Source organism: Alosa alosa, chromosome 23 (assembly GCF_017589495.1).
Source record: "Alosa alosa isolate M-15738 ecotype Scorff River chromosome 23, AALO_Geno_1.1, whole genome shotgun sequence".
Lineage (NCBI taxonomy): Eukaryota > Metazoa > Chordata > Actinopteri > Clupeiformes > Clupeidae > Alosa > Alosa alosa.
In genome coordinates, this window is record NC_063211.1 from 2,300,521 (window position 1) to 2,318,020 (window position 17,500).

Sequence of the window (17,500 nt, forward strand, 5' to 3'; positions counted from 1 at the left end):
GTGTCCAATAGGAACTGAACTCCATATTTCTTCCTGAACTGCTTCCTGCTGTCTTTGATGACTGTGGACATGTACTGGATATGACCTGGGTGAGGTGCGAAAAACATCTTTATTACACAGCGTGTGTGCACACACCATCACAAAAATGTACTCGCTCTCTCTCTCTCACACACACACACACACACAAATGTAAACATACTCACAGATATATACGTCCTGTTGAATTACTTGTTAATGACATAAGAAACACACAACAATGTTTTTTACCGATAATGATTTTACTCTCTCTCTCTCTCTCTCTCTTACACACACACACACACACACACACACACTCACCGATGCGAAGGGGGAAGTCTCCCTGGTTCCAGATGCTGAAGTTGAAAAGGAGGTGTGTGTGTAACTGCTGTAGTAGGTGTGTGTTCTTCTCAAACGTCACCTGCTCGATTAGGAGTTGCACTGCCACTAACACACTCACATCCACCAGAAAGGCAGGGACCTGCACGCACGTACGCACACACAAACGCACACACACAAACACACACACACACACACACATGTGCATACCAATACATGACCACACAGTCACACCCACAAGGAAACAAATAATACATCATTTTTTAACTAGTGCATAGCTCCACATATAAAACATAGCACAGGTGATTATTAAGCATAAACAGTGCTTAGAAGAGAGAGAGAGAGAGAGAGAGAGAGAGAGAGAGAGAGAGAGAGAGAGAGAGAGAGAGAGAGAGGGAGAGAGAGAGAAATGAAAGAGAGAGAATAAGGAAACAGAATAAGAGAAGGGGTGAACACAGAGAAAGAGAGAAGAAAAGAACAGACCATGAACACTGCCAAAGAGATGAAGGTGTGTGTTTCCCTAACGGAGTGACCTTCACACAGAGATGATGAAAACACTAAACAGAGAGCTGAACATGAGAGACATGAAAAATGCTCCCGTGATAGCCATGTAGCCAGTGCAGCCATGGTGCGTGCGCGCGCGTGTGTGTGTGTGTGTGTGTGTGTGTGTGTGTGTGTGTGTGTGTGTGTGTGTGTGTGTGTGTGTGTGTGTGTGTGTGTGTCTGACCCTCTGCAGTAGTCCCCCCCAGCGTAGCCACGGCGTGTGTGTGTGTGTGTGTGTGTGTGTGTGTGTGTGTGCGCGCGTGCGTGCGTGCGTGTGACTGACCCTCTGCAGTAGTCCCCCCAGCGTAGCCACGGCGTGTGAGTGTGTGTGAGTGTGTGTGTGTGTGTGTGTGTGACTGACCCTCTGCAGTAGTCCCCCCAGCGTAGCCACGGCGTGTGAGTGTGTGTGTGTGTGTGTGTGTGTGTGTGTGTGTGTGTGTGTGTGTGTGAGAGAGAGAGAGAGTGAGTGTGTATATGTGTGTGTGTGTGTGTGTGTGTGTGTGTGTGTGTGTGTGTGTGTGTGTGTGACTGACCCTCTGCAGTAGTCCCCCCAGCGTAGCCACGGCGTGTGAGTGGAGGAGACTCTCCTGGTTGATGGGGTGCCTCTGGAGGAAGTGCTTCAACACCAACAGGAAGGTGGCCACCAGGTTCTTCTCCAGACGTGCCTCTGAAACACACACACACACACGTGAATTATTAAAAACAAACTACTCAAATTGTACCTGTCAGGACCCTGCAGGGACTGACTGCCTTTGTGCCACCCTGGTGGCCATTTTGTATATTGTTGTTGCTGTTCCCCATGCGCTCGGTGTTTACCTGTCTGTTGTCATGTGACTGTCTCTGCCCATCCCCTTATTTGGTCTGCACTTCCTGCCTTGTTAGTTCTGCTCTACACCCCTCTGTTCCTTTGCATCTGGTCGTGTCAGAGTCTTGTGCGTTTGTAAGTTGGCGGAGTCACAGTAAAGCGTGTTTGTCTGCACTTCTGCCTGAAAGAGTCTCCCTGACAATGCCACACACACACACACACTCGGAGTGGCTCACCTGATGCCCTGTTGGAGGGCAGGATGACCCAGTCTCCGTCAGCAGGTGTGGAAAGGTCTGGGGAGATGACCTCTGACCCCGTGGGCTCGGACTGATCTGGGGTCAGTAGGGTCAGCTGCTCCAGGATGGGCAGCAGCACGGGCATCCCGCCGACACAGTTAATCATGTCCTATAGGAACGCACACACACACACGCACGCACACAGTTAATCATGTCCTATAGGAACGCACACACACACACACACACACACACGCACGCACACAGTTAATCATGTCCTATAGGAACGCACACACACACACACACAGTTAATCATGTCCTATAGGAACGCACACACACACACACACACACACACACACACACACACACACACACACGCACACAGTTAATCATGTCCTATAGGAACGCACACACACACACACACAGTTAATCATGTCCTATAGGAACGCACACACACACACACACACACGCACGCACACAGTTAATCATGTCCTATAGGATAGAAACGCACACACGTGCGCGCACACACACCCCAACACAGTTAATCATGTCCTGTAGGATAGGAGCACACACACACACACACACACACACACACACACACACACACACACACACACACACACACACACACAGTTAAGAGAGAGAGTGTGTGGGTGTTATGGCTTGGCCAGATTATAGAATATGAAAGGTTGGAGTGACCCTGAATAAGGAACAGCTTTGTAATGTGACACTCAATGACCAGCTACTGATAGTCTACGACACGCAACAAAGGCGCTTTGGAAAGTCTAGCACGTCAGAAATGTTGGGAAATCCCAAAATATGACGATACGCAATGCAAACGGTATGCATCTTGTGATGTGGCCAATCTCCTAACCAGGACGCAGTGAGAATATATGGTTCTATGATCACCTCGTCTGACATGGTCAATCCCAAAAGACCATTGCTGGAGACTTGAAGACGTGTAATCTGTCCAAATTGTGTAATCTGTCCAAGCAATTAGAGAGACTCTGTCGACATAGTTAATGTCCTATAGAGATCAGGATCGTGTCGTCAAATCGCTAGGAATTCTGGGAGTTACGGTAATGGCGGCCACTGTACAGACAGACATTCAAAGAGGGAAGGCACAAATGCCTCTGACACAAATGTTGGCCAACATGGAAAGGATCTCTTGGATCTTATGGATATATAAGTGTGTCTATGTTACCCAGTGGATGGAAAGCAACTTAATATGAGTGTTTGTACAGGCAGTAGTGAGTTCCAGCTTCGTAACATCAGTAGGCAAACTCAATGTTACACAGCCAACAGAACAGAACCCAATCCACAGCATTCAATGCTATTTATTTTATCACAGCAACACTCCGTTGCCTTCTTGTACATCTCGACGTTGTGAAGAAGCTCACATTAGCTCATATCACGGCCCATTTGTTTTCCCATCCAATCTTGACGCTAACCATGTTCCCACTAGTACTTGCTTCACTTAGTACTCGCTGTATCTAATCTTCATTTAGCATACCGGTAAAATGGTCGCTGCTACCCAAATGTGACATAGTCGCCCGAATTCTATACTAGTGTGTGTGTGTGTGTGTGAGTGAGTGAGTGAGTGAGTGAGTGAGTGAGAGTGAGAGAGAGAGAGAGATCCTACTATACCACTAGAGTTCATCATGTCCTAGGACAGGGAGAGAGGGTGTTCCACCAACACACACAGTTCATCACGTCATGACATGAGAAAGAAAGATAGTGGTTGTGTGTGTGTGTGTGTGTGTAAGTGTGTGAGAGAGAAAGAGAGCCCACTAACACTATCTATCATGTCTTGAGACTATGTGTGTGTGTGTGTGTGTGTGTGTGTGTGTGTGTGTGTGTGTGTGTGTGTGTGTCTCATTACCTTAATATCCCAGTTGACCACCTTATTCCCAGTCAGTCTGCCATGGAGCAAATTAGGGGACAGGTCCAGGCAGATAGGGTTCCTACATGCCTGTGGGGGCAGGGGGGACTCATTTCAGTGATGCACCAAGCAGGAATACTTCCCCATGTATGACTACCCCTCAGACAAAGCGGCATCCATACTGCATAAACGAATCAGAAAACCCGTTCACTGATTAGCGACATGATTGACATAGGTCTCAGCGAATCACCTTTGGCGAGTAGTGAAGTAGGACTTTGGTTGAGAGGTCCCCCAGATCTGCTTCCTGACTTCTGAACGGAGAAATGCAGTTCGGACCTGAAGGGAGAGATGCAAAAAGAGCGCATGAAAGAGCATTCCACCTCTCTTTCTTTCTCTCTCTCTCTCTCTCTCTCAATTCAATTCAATTCAATTCAAGAACGTTGCATGAACATTACTGCCAAAGCTCAATTACATGTATAAGAGGTAAAGAGGGAAATAAATAAATAAATAAATAAATGTTTAACAGAATTGTCAATTTAACATATAAGAGGACAGGGGTGCAGCTACCCATTTTTTGAAGGGTATGCAACAACAAATTGGCCCCCCCCCAATAATTTACACTATTAGTGTGTATTAAATATTTTTTTTTTAAAGAAATTCTGCCAATTTGAACTTGAAGTAGGCTATTGTTAAATGGTGCATTTTCACTTTAAGAGAGTCTAAACGGTTCTCATAACTTCTTTTTGCCAGATGTTGCTCACAAAAGATATATGGCTGATCCAACTCTAGCCTTTGTTTACGCCACAATGACAGCACAATATTAAGCTATTAATTTTAGGATTGTTAGGAAATGGAAACATGTAATGAGTTGTTGCTAGCGTGACATTTCTGTTTACAGTATGAGCATGGTAGCCACCTAGCTATCTGAATGGAATAGGCTATGTTTCAATCGGCTTATGCTTAGCAAACGCTAGTTAGTCTGGTAACATGAATAACATGAACATGAAACATGTGCCTCCAAGCACAGACGTCACACTTTAAATCCTACCTGTTGCTTTTCACCATCCACTTATTTAACTGCTGTCGCATCCCTTGACATGCCATCTCATTTTCCCTCTTTCTTTTTCTATGTTTAACCCCCGACAGCTTTTTTTGCTGTATCCATCTTTTTCCATAGACGGCAACTCACTACTCCCTGCTCACTCAGCGCTCACGGCGCCCCCACTCCCCTTTCTATGACAAAATTCTATGATGGAATCTTATGAGATAGGGCGCCTACTCTAGCCTGTTAGTCCTCTAAAATGTTATTTAACATTGAGGAAATGCAGAAATGATTTAGAAATGTACTACAGTAGCTACATATAGAATATACCAATTTTTGTTTACCATCGCTTTGGCGCCCCCCTGGTGCTGCGCCCCTATGCGCCGCATATAGCGCATACCCACCTTTTTGCGCCACTGTAAGAGAACATCTCTCTGTTCTTAGAGTCAATAATTCTGTGGGCAGCTTTGGGCTATCTGTGACAGATCTACCCTCACACCCCTCTCACACACACCTCCTCCCCTCACACACACCTCCTCCCCTCACACACACCTCCTCTCTTTTCTACTTTACACCAATTCTTCTCCACTTCTGTTTCCCTTTATGTGGTTATCTGTGTGTGTGTGTGTGTGTTTTATCTGTGTGTGTGTTTTATCTGTGTGTGTGTGTTTTATCTGTGTGTGTGTGTGTTTTATCTGTGTGTGTGTGTGTTTTATCTGTGTGTGTGTGTGTTTGTGTTTTTTCACTCCTCTCTTCCACTCTCTGTTTCTCTCTCCATTCCTTCCCACCCTCTCTCTCTCTCACACACACACACACAGACACAGACCACACACACACACACAAACACACAAAGACACACACACACACACAGACACACAGACACCTGCGCAGACGGCGCTGCCTTGCGCCTTGCGCTGCGACGCCGCGCGCACGCCGCGCACCCACCCACACACACACGCACACCCACACACACTTTCTCCGTCTCAGGACATGATGGATAGTGTCCGTACCGGCGCTGAAGAGTGCTTTGACGTGATTGGCCGAGAGGGCCTCGTGGAACACCATGACGTTTCCCAGCTGCCCCTGCAGGGAGGTGGGGCAGCCCCACTCGCTGTCCTGCGTGCCCGCTGAGATCAGCTTGGTGACCGACTCGGCCCCCCCCCCCAGCAGACCCCCCCAGGCCTGCGGAGACAGGATGCCCCCCAGCGAGGAGCGTCCGGCGGGGGACGACCCAGAGAAGGGGGGGTCTGGGATCTGGGACGGCGGAGGGGTGGTGGTGCGGTGGCCCGCCGAGCCGATGCAGCAGGAGGTGAAGGGCTGGACGAGCACACGAGAGCACACACACACACACACACACACACACACACACGAACATTAGAATGCTTTCATACGGACGCATATTTTGGGGCTTAAAGCAAGGACAATTTCTGTGACTACGCTATGACTACATTATACATATATATATATATATTTATACATATTACCATATATAACATATATAATCTATATACAATTTTAAAATGTTAAATGGCCTGTCCCACGTCACACACACACAGACAGCACACACGCACACACACACACACACCTCAGTCATGTTGGGGAACTTGAGTGGGGAAGACAGTTTCTGTTGTCCGTCCACATAGATACAGACCAGACTCTGGCCAAACGGCCTCTTTCCTGGAACATGCACCACGCCGATACTGTGCTGTGGGTTTGAGAACACACACACACACACATTAGAATGCTTTCATACGGACGCATATTTTAGGGCTTAAAGCAAGGACAATTTCTGTGACTACGCTATGACTACATTATACATATATATATATATATATATATATTTATACATATTACCATATATAACATATATAACTATATACAATTTTAAAATGTTAAATGGCCTGTCCCACGTCACACACACACATGTACATTTGCTTAAAGTAATGTAACCTAAGCACAGGGAAGCTGAATCACCATTAATGTCCACTGCACACACACACACACACACACACACACACACACACACACACACACACACACACACACACACACACACACACACACACACACACACACACACACACACACACAGATGACGGCACTCACCCAGAGCGAGTCACAGAAGCAGTAGTCTGGGAGCATGACGGTGACGTACTCTTTCTTGGTGCACACGGCAACCACCAGCAGCCCCGCAGAACTGATGAAGGCCTCGAAACCCGTACCGCCCGGAGAGAAGAAACTACACACACACACACACACACACACACACACACTGCACACACACACACGCACACACACGCACACACGCGCACACACACACACACACACACACACACACACACGCGCGCACACACGCGTCATGTTGCTGTGATTCCCTCAGGGAGAGGTCTAGATCTAGTGTGCTGCTGTGATTCCCTCAGGGAGAGGTCTATATCTAGATCTAGTGTGCTGCTGTGATTCCCTCAGGGAGAGGTCTATATCTAGATCTAGTGTGCTGCTGTGATTCCCTCAGGGAGAGGTCTATATCTAGATCTAGTGTGCTGCTGTGATTCCCTCAGGGAGAGGTCTATATCTAGATCTAGTGTGCTGCTGTGATTCCCTCAGGGAGAGGTCTATATCTAGATCTAGTGTGCTGCTGTGATTCCCTCAGGGAGAGGTCTAGATCTAGTGTGTTCTTCCTCACACACACGTCATGTTGCTGTGATTCCCTCAGGGAGAGGTCTATATCTAGATCTAGTGTGTTCTTCCTCTGGCTTTGAAACTCCCTTCCTGTCCTTCACCAGCTCTCTCTTTCCCCCTCTCACCAGTACAGCTATTCCCTCGCTCTCTCTTTCCTCCTCTCACCAGTACAGCTATTCCCTCGCTCTCTCTCTCTCTCTCACCAGTACAGCTATTCCCTCGCTCTCTCTCTCTCTTTCCCCCTCTCACCTAGTTCAGCTAGTACTCTCTCTCTCTCTCTCTCTCCATCTCACCAGTACAGCTATTCCCTCGCTCTCTCTCTCTCTCTTTCCCCCTCTCACCTGTACAGCTATTCCCTCGCTCTCTCTCTCTCTTTCCCCCTCTCACCAGTACAGCTATTCCCTCGCTCTCTCTCTCTCTCTCCATCTCACCTGTACAGCTATTCCCTCGCTCTCTCTCTCTCTCCATCTCACCAGTACAGCTATTCCCTCGCGCTCTCTCTCTCTCCATCTCACCAGTACAGCTATTCCCTCGCTCTCTCTCTCTCTCTCTCTCTCTCCAACTCACCAGTACAGCTATTCTCTCTCTCTCTCTCTCTCTCTCCATCTCACCAGTACAGCTATTCTCTCTCTCTCTCTCTCTCTCCCCATCTCACCAGTACAGCTATTCCCTCGCTCTCTCTCTCTCTCAGCTATTCCCTCGCTCTCTCTCTCTCTCTCTCCGTCTCACCTGTACAGCTGTTTCCTCTTCTCCCCCTTCCCTGGCGGTCCGAGCGTCTCCTGGTCGAGCGAGAGCCACGCCATGAAGCTGAAGGCCACGCCTGGCCACCTCTGCACCGTCGGCACGGCGATGCCGGCCATGCTGGGCGCCAGGTCGAAGTACTGCGTGGCGCTCTCCAGCCCCGAGGTCCGGCGCGCCATGACCAGCATCGCCCGGAGAGCCGCGCCCACGTACGGGTGTTGTCGGCCCGGCCTCTCCTGCCTCAGGAGCCGCAGCAGGCACTGGAGCTCGGCGCCCCCTAGTGACTGGGAGCCCAGCAGGCCCAGCAGAGCCAGCAGGGAGTGGGCAGCGGAGCGGTGCAGCCTGGCGTGGTGCCCGAGGGTGGCCAGGATGCGGGCGGGCATGCCGGCGTTGACGCAGGTGGAGCGCGTGCGGCGGTCAGCGCAGCACAGGCGACGGAGACACTCGGTCGTGGACACCTGCAGCTCGGACGAGGAGAGCTCCGGAAGCCAGCGCAGCAGGAGCAGCAAGGGGTCAACGTTACTCAGACCCAACAAACACACCGACGAGTGCTCCCCCTCCACCGCCTGCAGAGAGAGAGAGAGAGAGAGAGAAAGAAAGAAAGAAAGAAAGAAAGAGAGGGGGGGAGAGAGAGAGGGGGGAGAGAGATGGGGGCAGAGAAGAGTGTTTTGTTTACTAGAAAATCTTATAATTATATATAATATAATATAATATATATAATTATATATCATATGTGTGTAAGTATGCCGTGTTTCCCAGAGAATTGAATTCCATTTGTGGTGGTAGGTTTGCAGAATTAACTTGAATACAACAGTTTTTAACAAATTAGCACAGCGTGGTTATGATGCTAATCACATTTAAGCACAATTTAGTACAACCTGGAAAATCATTGTGTGGTGGTCAATGTTGATATTGTGGTGGGCCTCCACAAATAAGTCAATGTATGGGAAACACTGGTGTGTGAGTGTGTGTGAGTGAAAGAGGGGAGGACTCACCATGTTCATGAGCTCCTTGAGCAGGTGTCTCGAAGGCTGACCCAACGAGACGAGCACCTCATAGAGGTGAGTGTAGCCAATCCGCTCCTTAAACACCTCCTGGGGGGCGGGACATCACAGTCAGCACTCAGCACAACACGTGTGTGTGTGTGTGTGTGTGTTAGGGTGGGTGTATGTGTGTATGTGTGTATGGTATGTGTGTGTGTCTATGCTCAGGGAAGATTAAAGTTTTAACAGCTTCATGTGTGGTAAATGAGAACGTCATACTTTATTGATGTAGGCATGTGTGAGTGAAAGGATGTGTGTGTGTGTGTGTGTGTGTGTGTGTGTGTGTGTGTGTGTGGTGTACTTTGATGTAGGCATGTATGAGTAAAAGGGGGTGTGTGTGTGTGTTTGTGTGTGTGTGTGGTGTACTTTGATGTAAGCATGTGTGAGTGAAAGGATGCGTGAGTGTATGCACCCTGGATGTGCAGATGATTTCTTATTTATGTCTGTAAGTGTGTGTGTGTGTGTGTGTGTGTGTGTGTGTGTGTGTGTGTGTGTGTGTGTGTGTACCTTAGCAGCAGGAGATTTGTGCATCACTGTAGTCAATGCTTTAATAGTGGCCACAGCCAGAGAGTCTATCCTCCCCTGAAACACCTGTGTGGATGTAACACATGTCAATCAACTGTCTAAACCAATAGATATACACCACGCTCAAAATGTCTCTTAGTCCCACCTTTGCACCAACAAACAAGTGATATGAGACCATGTGCAGCCATGACAACCATGATATGGCATGCCAGATGCCAGATGGCCATGATGAGGGTCATCATCATCATCATCATCACCGCCACCATCATACACGGAGTGGCCAATCAAGATCATACATTCAAATGGTCTAGCAAAAAAGCAGGACTAAAAGCACATTAGATGTAGCAAAGTAGACTGATTGCTTGTTTAACTGCAGCACGTGATTTGACTGGATTTGATTGGTGCCGTGTGAATTTGGGTTTCATGGTGAGAAACTCAGATCCTTAGTTTCGTTCTGCCCCAAAGTCCACTGGGAGACTCAGTGACGTCAAAGCTGTCCTGAGTGACCCAAACCTCCTCCTCCTAACCCAAGGACAGGACATGTTTAACTCAGCTAGTTCAGTGGCAAGTGTCAAAATGGCTGACTTTAGAGCAGAAGGCTGTAACTTATCAAGGAACAACACATAAACGACTGATTATCTGAAAATAAATGCACACACAAACACACACACACAAGCAAACACACTCTCAGACCAACATTTCCATTAAATTGCCCTTTTGATTGACAACAACCAATCCCTGTCCAGCTTATGCTGCATTCCATTTCCATCGTCCGAGTTGGAAAGTGTGAAATCTCCCAGCTGTCTCGCGTCCGAGACACGACTTTTGGTCGTAAAATCAACCGTCCCGCTCGGGACTCCTGAGAACACCAAGGAGAACGAGGAGGACGAGGAGAACCTTACGACTTCACAAACAAAGATGGCTGCGCCCGTAATTCATAGTCTTGCTGTGCGCACAATACAGTGTAAAGTTTGGTTTTCGAGCTGGTTTGCTAAAAAGGCTAACATAGCTAACAATAACAATAACAAGTCTGCTACTCTGCTACTGCCCCTAGTGGCTCGAGAAAAACACGACAGCACTTGTTGAAATTGAAATAGTAAGTGTGATGAAGCTGGAATATGAATGCAAGTGTGAATCATCCCGTAGCTTGTACAGATGAGCCACAAGCTTGCTGTCGTGTTCTACCGAGATAGCTGCTGCCCTGGTGGCGTCCACGTTCTTTCCCACAAAGACGGAAGTACTACATTATGTCATGTTCGCGCGTAAGAGCAACTCAGGCAGGGGGTGTACGATACAAATGGATTGCAGCATTAGTCTCTTTGCACAGCGGAATAGGAATTCTCATTGGAGGAAATCTTGTCACATGACTTCACTTAGACACCCTGATTGGTCGGTGACAAGCTACACAGGAAGTGTGCCAGACTGGCTGGAGAGGGACCTTCATATACATAAGCAATCACGTAAACAAAAACAAAAACAGCAAACTAAACAAACAAACAAAAACAAAATGAAAGATTCCCAAAGAAACTTGAACAGTGAGGAAAGCCGCTTTCCCAAAAAAACCTCAGGAACACACACACACACACCGGCGGTCTCCATGGAAACACAAGCTTAGTGACAAGGCAGCATTCCAAGCAAACCACATACCACCCCAAACCACCCAGTAAGAATGGGAGGATAAGTGAGTGAGAGGGAGAAAGGAGGGATGAAACAGTAAGAATGGGAGGATAAGTGAGTGAGAGAGAGAAAGGAGGGATGAAACGTGAGGGAGAAGTAGAGAGGCGGTGGGAGTGATAACCAAACAGGAATGATGTAGGGGTCGGGGGGGGGGGGGGCTCTCCAGACGACCAAGAGACCAATCCATCATGGGCCAGACTCCTGCCTCTCTCAAGCGTGTGTGTGTGTGTGTGTCTCTACGGCTCTACTTTCACTTAAAGAGTCTGGTTCTGAGGGTGCTGTGGGGCTTTGTGCCCAAGGAGAAACCTGGAGCTCTACAACCAAATAACTCCGCAGAACTGTTCCTCAGCAGAACAGTTTAGAACAGCAGAACTGTTCCTCAGCAGAACTGTTTAGAGTCCTTCAGACGGTAACGTCACTTCACGGAGTCAGGAACAGCCCACTGGAGTTGTTAATTAAGGGTTAATTAAGGGCTTAACGCCGTAAGCAAAACATTTAGCTTTTTCAAGAACTATGTTCCACGACAGAACAGTAGCTCTAATGACGTAAACCGGCTACATCATCCAAATATTTACACACACACTTGTAAATTATGTGAATGACTCTTCCCTTGCTTGACTTTCGGATCCAAATGAAAGAGTGTCTGTGTGTGTCTGTTTGTGTGTGTGTGTGAGAGAGAGACAGAGAGAGAAAGAGGGAGAGAGAGAGAGAGAGAGAGAGAGAGAGAGAGAGAGAGAGAGAGAAAGAGGGAGGGAGAGAGAGAGGGAGAGGCATGGCAGGAGGCATGATCCCATCCTGGAGTGGTCGCCTGAGTGGTCGTTGTCAGGGTAACGGTTCCGAGGTGATATGACAGCGAGCGACAGGTGGGGGGGAGGTACCTGAGGGTCACCCTCTCCTGTAAGTAACCTGTTGGCTAAGTCTTTTTGGTCCTTCTCAGCTGCCGTACACCTAGCATTAACCAGCTGTGGAAGTCGTGGAGGACAAGTGGGGGGGTAGGGACACAGTGAGACAAGGAGGGAGAAGGTTAAAAGGTGAGAGGTCAAAGGGTGTGACCTCTGGATTCTCCGTCAATACAACAACATGCAATGTGAGCCTGTGCAGCCTGTGGTTAACACATAGCCAATACAAAGTCCACACAGAGCAAACATATGCATCAAGTGCAACACACGCACAGACGCGCGCACACACACACTCACTCACACACACACAAGAGTTGTGTATGTAACAGCAAGCCCTCTATTGGGGCTAAAACACACAAACACAATCACACACTCAAAAACATCCACACACACACACATATTCAAAAACATCCACACACACACACACATTCAAAAACATCCACACACACTTAAACTCCAAGAGATTTGATTCAGCATTTTTCTGGCAACAGGATCAGCTGGTCAAGTTATGCATTACCTGTTTGTGGACTCCTGAATTTAGACAGAAGTAAACACACACACACACGCACACACACACACACACACACACACACACACACACACACACACACCCCCAACGTGTTCACAAAGATCTCACACATACTCACACACATGAGAAAGCTGCAGATTACCCACTGATAGAGTTTGGAAGAAAGCACATAAGGAAAACAACACATCTGGTCTTAGGTGTATTAGGAGTGAGTGTGTGTGTATGTGTACCGTATGTGTATGTGTGCGTGTGTGTGCGTGCGTGTGTGTGCGTGTGCGTGTGTGTACCTTGCTGTTCTGTAGAAGGCGCGTGAGGTGCTCAAAGCAGTTGCTGTTGAGGAAGATGGCTTGGAGCACAGGTCTGTCTGAACACTCAAACATGTCCCGGATAGTGTCTGTGAGAGAGAGAGAGAGAGAGAGAGAGAGAGAGAGAGAGAGAGAGAGAGAGAGAGAGAGAGAGAAAGAGAAAGAGATTTCTTTTATTTAATCCAATTATCAGTCATGTCTGCTGATCAAACATAAAAGGCAAGCCAAACCACACAGCCCCCTCACAAACACACACACACACACACAGAGAGAGAGAGCTAGTCCAGTCTTTAGCCCTACAGACACATTCAGCTCAGGTTACAGCCAAACCCCGGTCACACTCTTCAACTCATGCCAACCAGACATCCCTGTCTACAGATATCACCACCACCACACACACACACACACACACACACACACACACACACACACACACACACAACTCACCCAGCATGTGCACCTGCAGAGCCACAAAGCGGCTCTCCCAGTGCCTGGACCTCTGCACGGGCGGCAGCACGGGTGTGGTGGGGCTCGTCATGGTAACGGCATTGTTGCCCCCGCCTCCACCACCCCACCTCCTCCTCCTCCTCCTCCTCCTCCACCCTTGCCCTGCAGCTGCAGTGGGGCAGCGGGGTCAGAGTTGAGTAGCTTGAAGTAGCTCTCCAGCACGCCGCTGATCTCCACCTGCCGCTGGTCGGAGCTGCTGACCAGCAGGCGGTGCACGACCTCGCGCAGGCAGCCCAGCGTCAGCAGAGCCTTACGGTCCGGCGCCTCGCTGTCCCAGTCCTCTGCGTCGCCCCCCGCCGAGCCCACCCGCTCACACCCGCCCAGCACCGCCAGCAGCACCTCCATAGTGGCCGGAGAGATGGCAAACACCGCGTTACGCTGGAGAGAGAGAGGAGGAGGAGGAGGAGGAGGAAGTGGAGGAGAAGGAGGAGGAGGAGGAGGAGGAGAGAGGAGGAGGAGGAGGAGGTGGAGAGAGGGAGAGAGGAGGAGGAGGAGGAGAAGGAGGAGAGAGAGAGGTGGGAGAGAGGGGAGAGGAGGAGGAGAGGGAGAAGGGGAGAGAGGAGAGAGAGAGGGAGAGAGAGGGAAAGGGGGAGAGAGGGGAGGAGAGGGAGAGAGAGAGAGGAGGAGGAGAGAGAAAGAGAGGGAGAAGGACAGAGGGAGAGGTGGAGAGAGAGGGAGAGAGAGAGAGAGTAAGGTAAAGAGAGATGATGAAAAGAGAGGAGGTGCGTGAATAGGGTGTGTGTGTGTGTGTGTGTGTGTGTGTGTGTGTGTGTGTGTGTGTGTGTACCTGCGGGTGTGGCCCTCTGTGTGATAATCTGTGAGTCTCAGTCTGTCTGTTCTGATAGCAGGTGTGTGTGTGTGTATGTGTTCCCCCTCTCCCTTACTCACCTGGTCTCCTGCCACAATGGCCCCAAACAGGTGCAGCAAACAACATTTCAGACTGTCCTTCAGGTGCTCACTCTCCTGAAAACACTCTGTAACACACACACACACAAAGGCATTCTGTAACTCCATTTCATTACACATGCAAATAATACAGAATTATGACAAGAGCATCTTGTTTGCATAGAATAAGCCATTGATAAAGCTTAACACAGACACACGGACGCAGACACACACACACACATTCACCTAGAGGGCACATTCCACAGTCACATATTAACAACTCTGTCAACAGATCCCCTCTGGGCCTTAGCAGCAAGTGTGTATGAAGCGCTCACACAGCAGGTGCTCCCTACACAACCATGTGTGTGTGTGTGTGTGTGTGTGTGTGTTCTTATTTATGTACACTGGAATTCTACTGTATACAGTATGTCTGAAAGTGTGCGTATATGTAAACATATGTACATGTGTGTGTGTGTGTGTGTGTGTGTGTGTGTGTGTGTGTGTGTGTGTGTGAGAGAGAGAGATATAGCGTAAAAAAAGAGGTAAAGGGATATACATTGCACACTTCAGAAAATATACCACACACTTCCCCACTTCCCCGCCCACACAAGCTCTTCATTTCTTCCTCACACACACACACACACACACACACGGCGGCCTATGTTTGATGGCCGGGTGGTTGCTGAGGGCCAACCTGTCTGTGGCACTATCAGGCTATCAGGGAACTAACAGCAACACACACAAAGGAACGATTCAACCACTGGAGAGAGAGAGGGAGGGAGAGAGAGAGAGAGGGAGGGAGGGAGAGAGAGAGAGGGAGGGAGGGGGGGGGAGAGACCTGCTATCGTCAACGGCACAGGGACTACAAGAGAGCCTTTCTTTGAACTAATATAGCATAATTTGGGCCCTTCCAATCAATATGGAAAAACAAAAATAATGACTTTCCAAAAAAAAAACATTCAACATAAATAAATATAATTTTACCATTAGGAAAACAACTAGAACAAGTAAGAAAATACAACTACTTAGGACTGACCATTTCTTCATCAGGGCAATTTGATAACGCAATCAAAGACCTATCGAAAAAAAGCATAAAACATACTACATGTTAAGAAAATCTCTATTTCAATATAATCCTTCCATCAAATTATGGAAAAAGATCTTTGATTCCTTAGTAAAGCCAATATTACTATAACGGGAGCTTAAATTTGGGGTATAAAATATAAAGACAATTTCGAAACATGGGACAAAAAGCCAAACTGAATTATTACATTTGGAATTCTGTAAAAATATTCTAGGTTTAAACAGATGTGCACCTAATCTAGGCTGCAGAGCTGAGCTTAGAAGATTTCCCTCCTTGTAGACATACAAAAAAGAGCAACCAAATTCTGGCATCATCTTCAGACTAGCAATTCAGAGCAATATCACCACACTGCTGCCCAGCAGAGTGAACACCCAGAGAGTGACCCCTTAAACTTCATAATACAAAACCACAACCTGAAAACTGCAGCTCAAGTATTTTTTCAGTAGCAAAAGAAGTAGAGAACACAGCAAAACAAAAACTACATAAACACATGGAAATGCAAAATCGAACAAGTAAATAAGCTACACTGCTACAGAACTATTGAATTGATTACAAATTGGCACCATATTTAAATGAAATTAAAACCATCGTCATAGAAAACTCCTGTCAAAGTATCGACTGAGTGATCATTCCCTTGCAATAGAAAGGGTAGACACCGCCAAACCTGGATAGCTCGTGTGAAGATCGAATATGTAAATTCTGTAATACGGGAGTAGTAGAGGACTAATGCCACTTCCTCACAGAATGTCCCAATTATCAACACTTCAGAGCTATATTCTACCCACAAATTGAAATCACTTGTCCCGCTTTATGACTGCCACCAATGAACAAAACTACAATTCCTCCTGGGAGAAATAGATAAATGTGCCCACTTAGCCTACCAATATTTACAGTCCTGCCACATTTTAAGAGAAAACTTCACATTGAAAAAGTGCATACAGTATATAGTTTTTGTTAAATAGTTTTATATAGACTATTGTATAAGTTTCCTTTAAATTTAGATTTAAGAATGCATGTTTAAGTTTTCTTTAAACATGGATTTAGTTACTATTTTTTTTAAATATAAGTTTTCTTTCTTTTAGTTTAGATAAGTTTCCTTTCTTTGACCCCCCTTAAAACAAATATTGTATATGTTTGTATTGTCATGTTACTGCTTTGGCAACACTATTTTCTGAGTCATGCCAATAAAGCACATTTGAATTTGAATTTGAATTTGAAATAGAAATAGAGAGAGAGAGAGAGAGAGAGAGAGAGAGAGAGAGAGAGAGAGAGAGAGAGAGAGAGAGAGAGGGGGGGGAGAGAGGGAGAGAGAGAGAGAGAGAGAGAGGGAGAGAGAGAGAGAGAGGAGGGAGGGAGAATGAGAGAATGATACAAAGTGGAAAGAGAGGAAGGAAGAGAGAAAGAGGGAGTGAGAGTGAAAGAGAAAAGGGACAGAGTATGATGAGAGAGAGAGAGAGAGAGAGAGAGAGAGGAGGGAGAGAGAGAGAGAGAGAGAGAGAGAGGAGGGGGAGAGAGAGAGAGAGAGAGAGAGAGACAGAGAGAGACAGAGAGAGAGAGAGACAGAGAGAGAGAGAGAGAGAGACTCACGGTAAAAGAAGGGAACAAACTCCACGGTGAGGGGGGCGGCTTTATACTTCTGTCGACTCCTCTCCACCGTGCCAAGCTGCTGCCTGAAAACACACACACACACACACCACACACACACACAACACACAACACACACACACAACACACACACACCACAATAATAATAACACAACATTAAAC

The 17,500-nt window shown here is 47.6% G+C and overlaps 1 protein-coding gene across 1 annotated transcript in view; it reads right to left on the minus strand.

The window, feature by feature from the left end:
* The window catches only part of nbeal1 (neurobeachin-like 1), a 71,175-nt gene that overhangs the window by 35,857 nt on the left and 17,818 nt on the right, over nucleotides 1-17,500 (minus strand). Inside the window, 19 exon segments of the mRNA XM_048235711.1 lie at nucleotides 1-85; nucleotides 337-496; nucleotides 1,431-1,564; nucleotides 1,939-2,107; nucleotides 3,818-3,907; nucleotides 4,068-4,153; nucleotides 5,870-6,176; nucleotides 6,445-6,564; nucleotides 6,966-7,098; nucleotides 8,268-8,845; nucleotides 9,275-9,373; nucleotides 9,830-9,913; nucleotides 12,403-12,486; nucleotides 13,240-13,346; nucleotides 13,705-13,751; nucleotides 13,753-13,874; nucleotides 13,876-14,142; nucleotides 14,653-14,738; nucleotides 17,321-17,403. The exon segment at nucleotides 1-85 is cut by the window's left edge and continues 18 nt beyond it. Coding sequence (XP_048091668.1) covers nucleotides 1-85; nucleotides 337-496; nucleotides 1,431-1,564; nucleotides 1,939-2,107; nucleotides 3,818-3,907; nucleotides 4,068-4,153; nucleotides 5,870-6,176; nucleotides 6,445-6,564; nucleotides 6,966-7,098; nucleotides 8,268-8,845; nucleotides 9,275-9,373; nucleotides 9,830-9,913; nucleotides 12,403-12,486; nucleotides 13,240-13,346; nucleotides 13,705-13,751; nucleotides 13,753-13,874; nucleotides 13,876-14,142; nucleotides 14,653-14,738; nucleotides 17,321-17,403 — 2,841 coding nt within the window.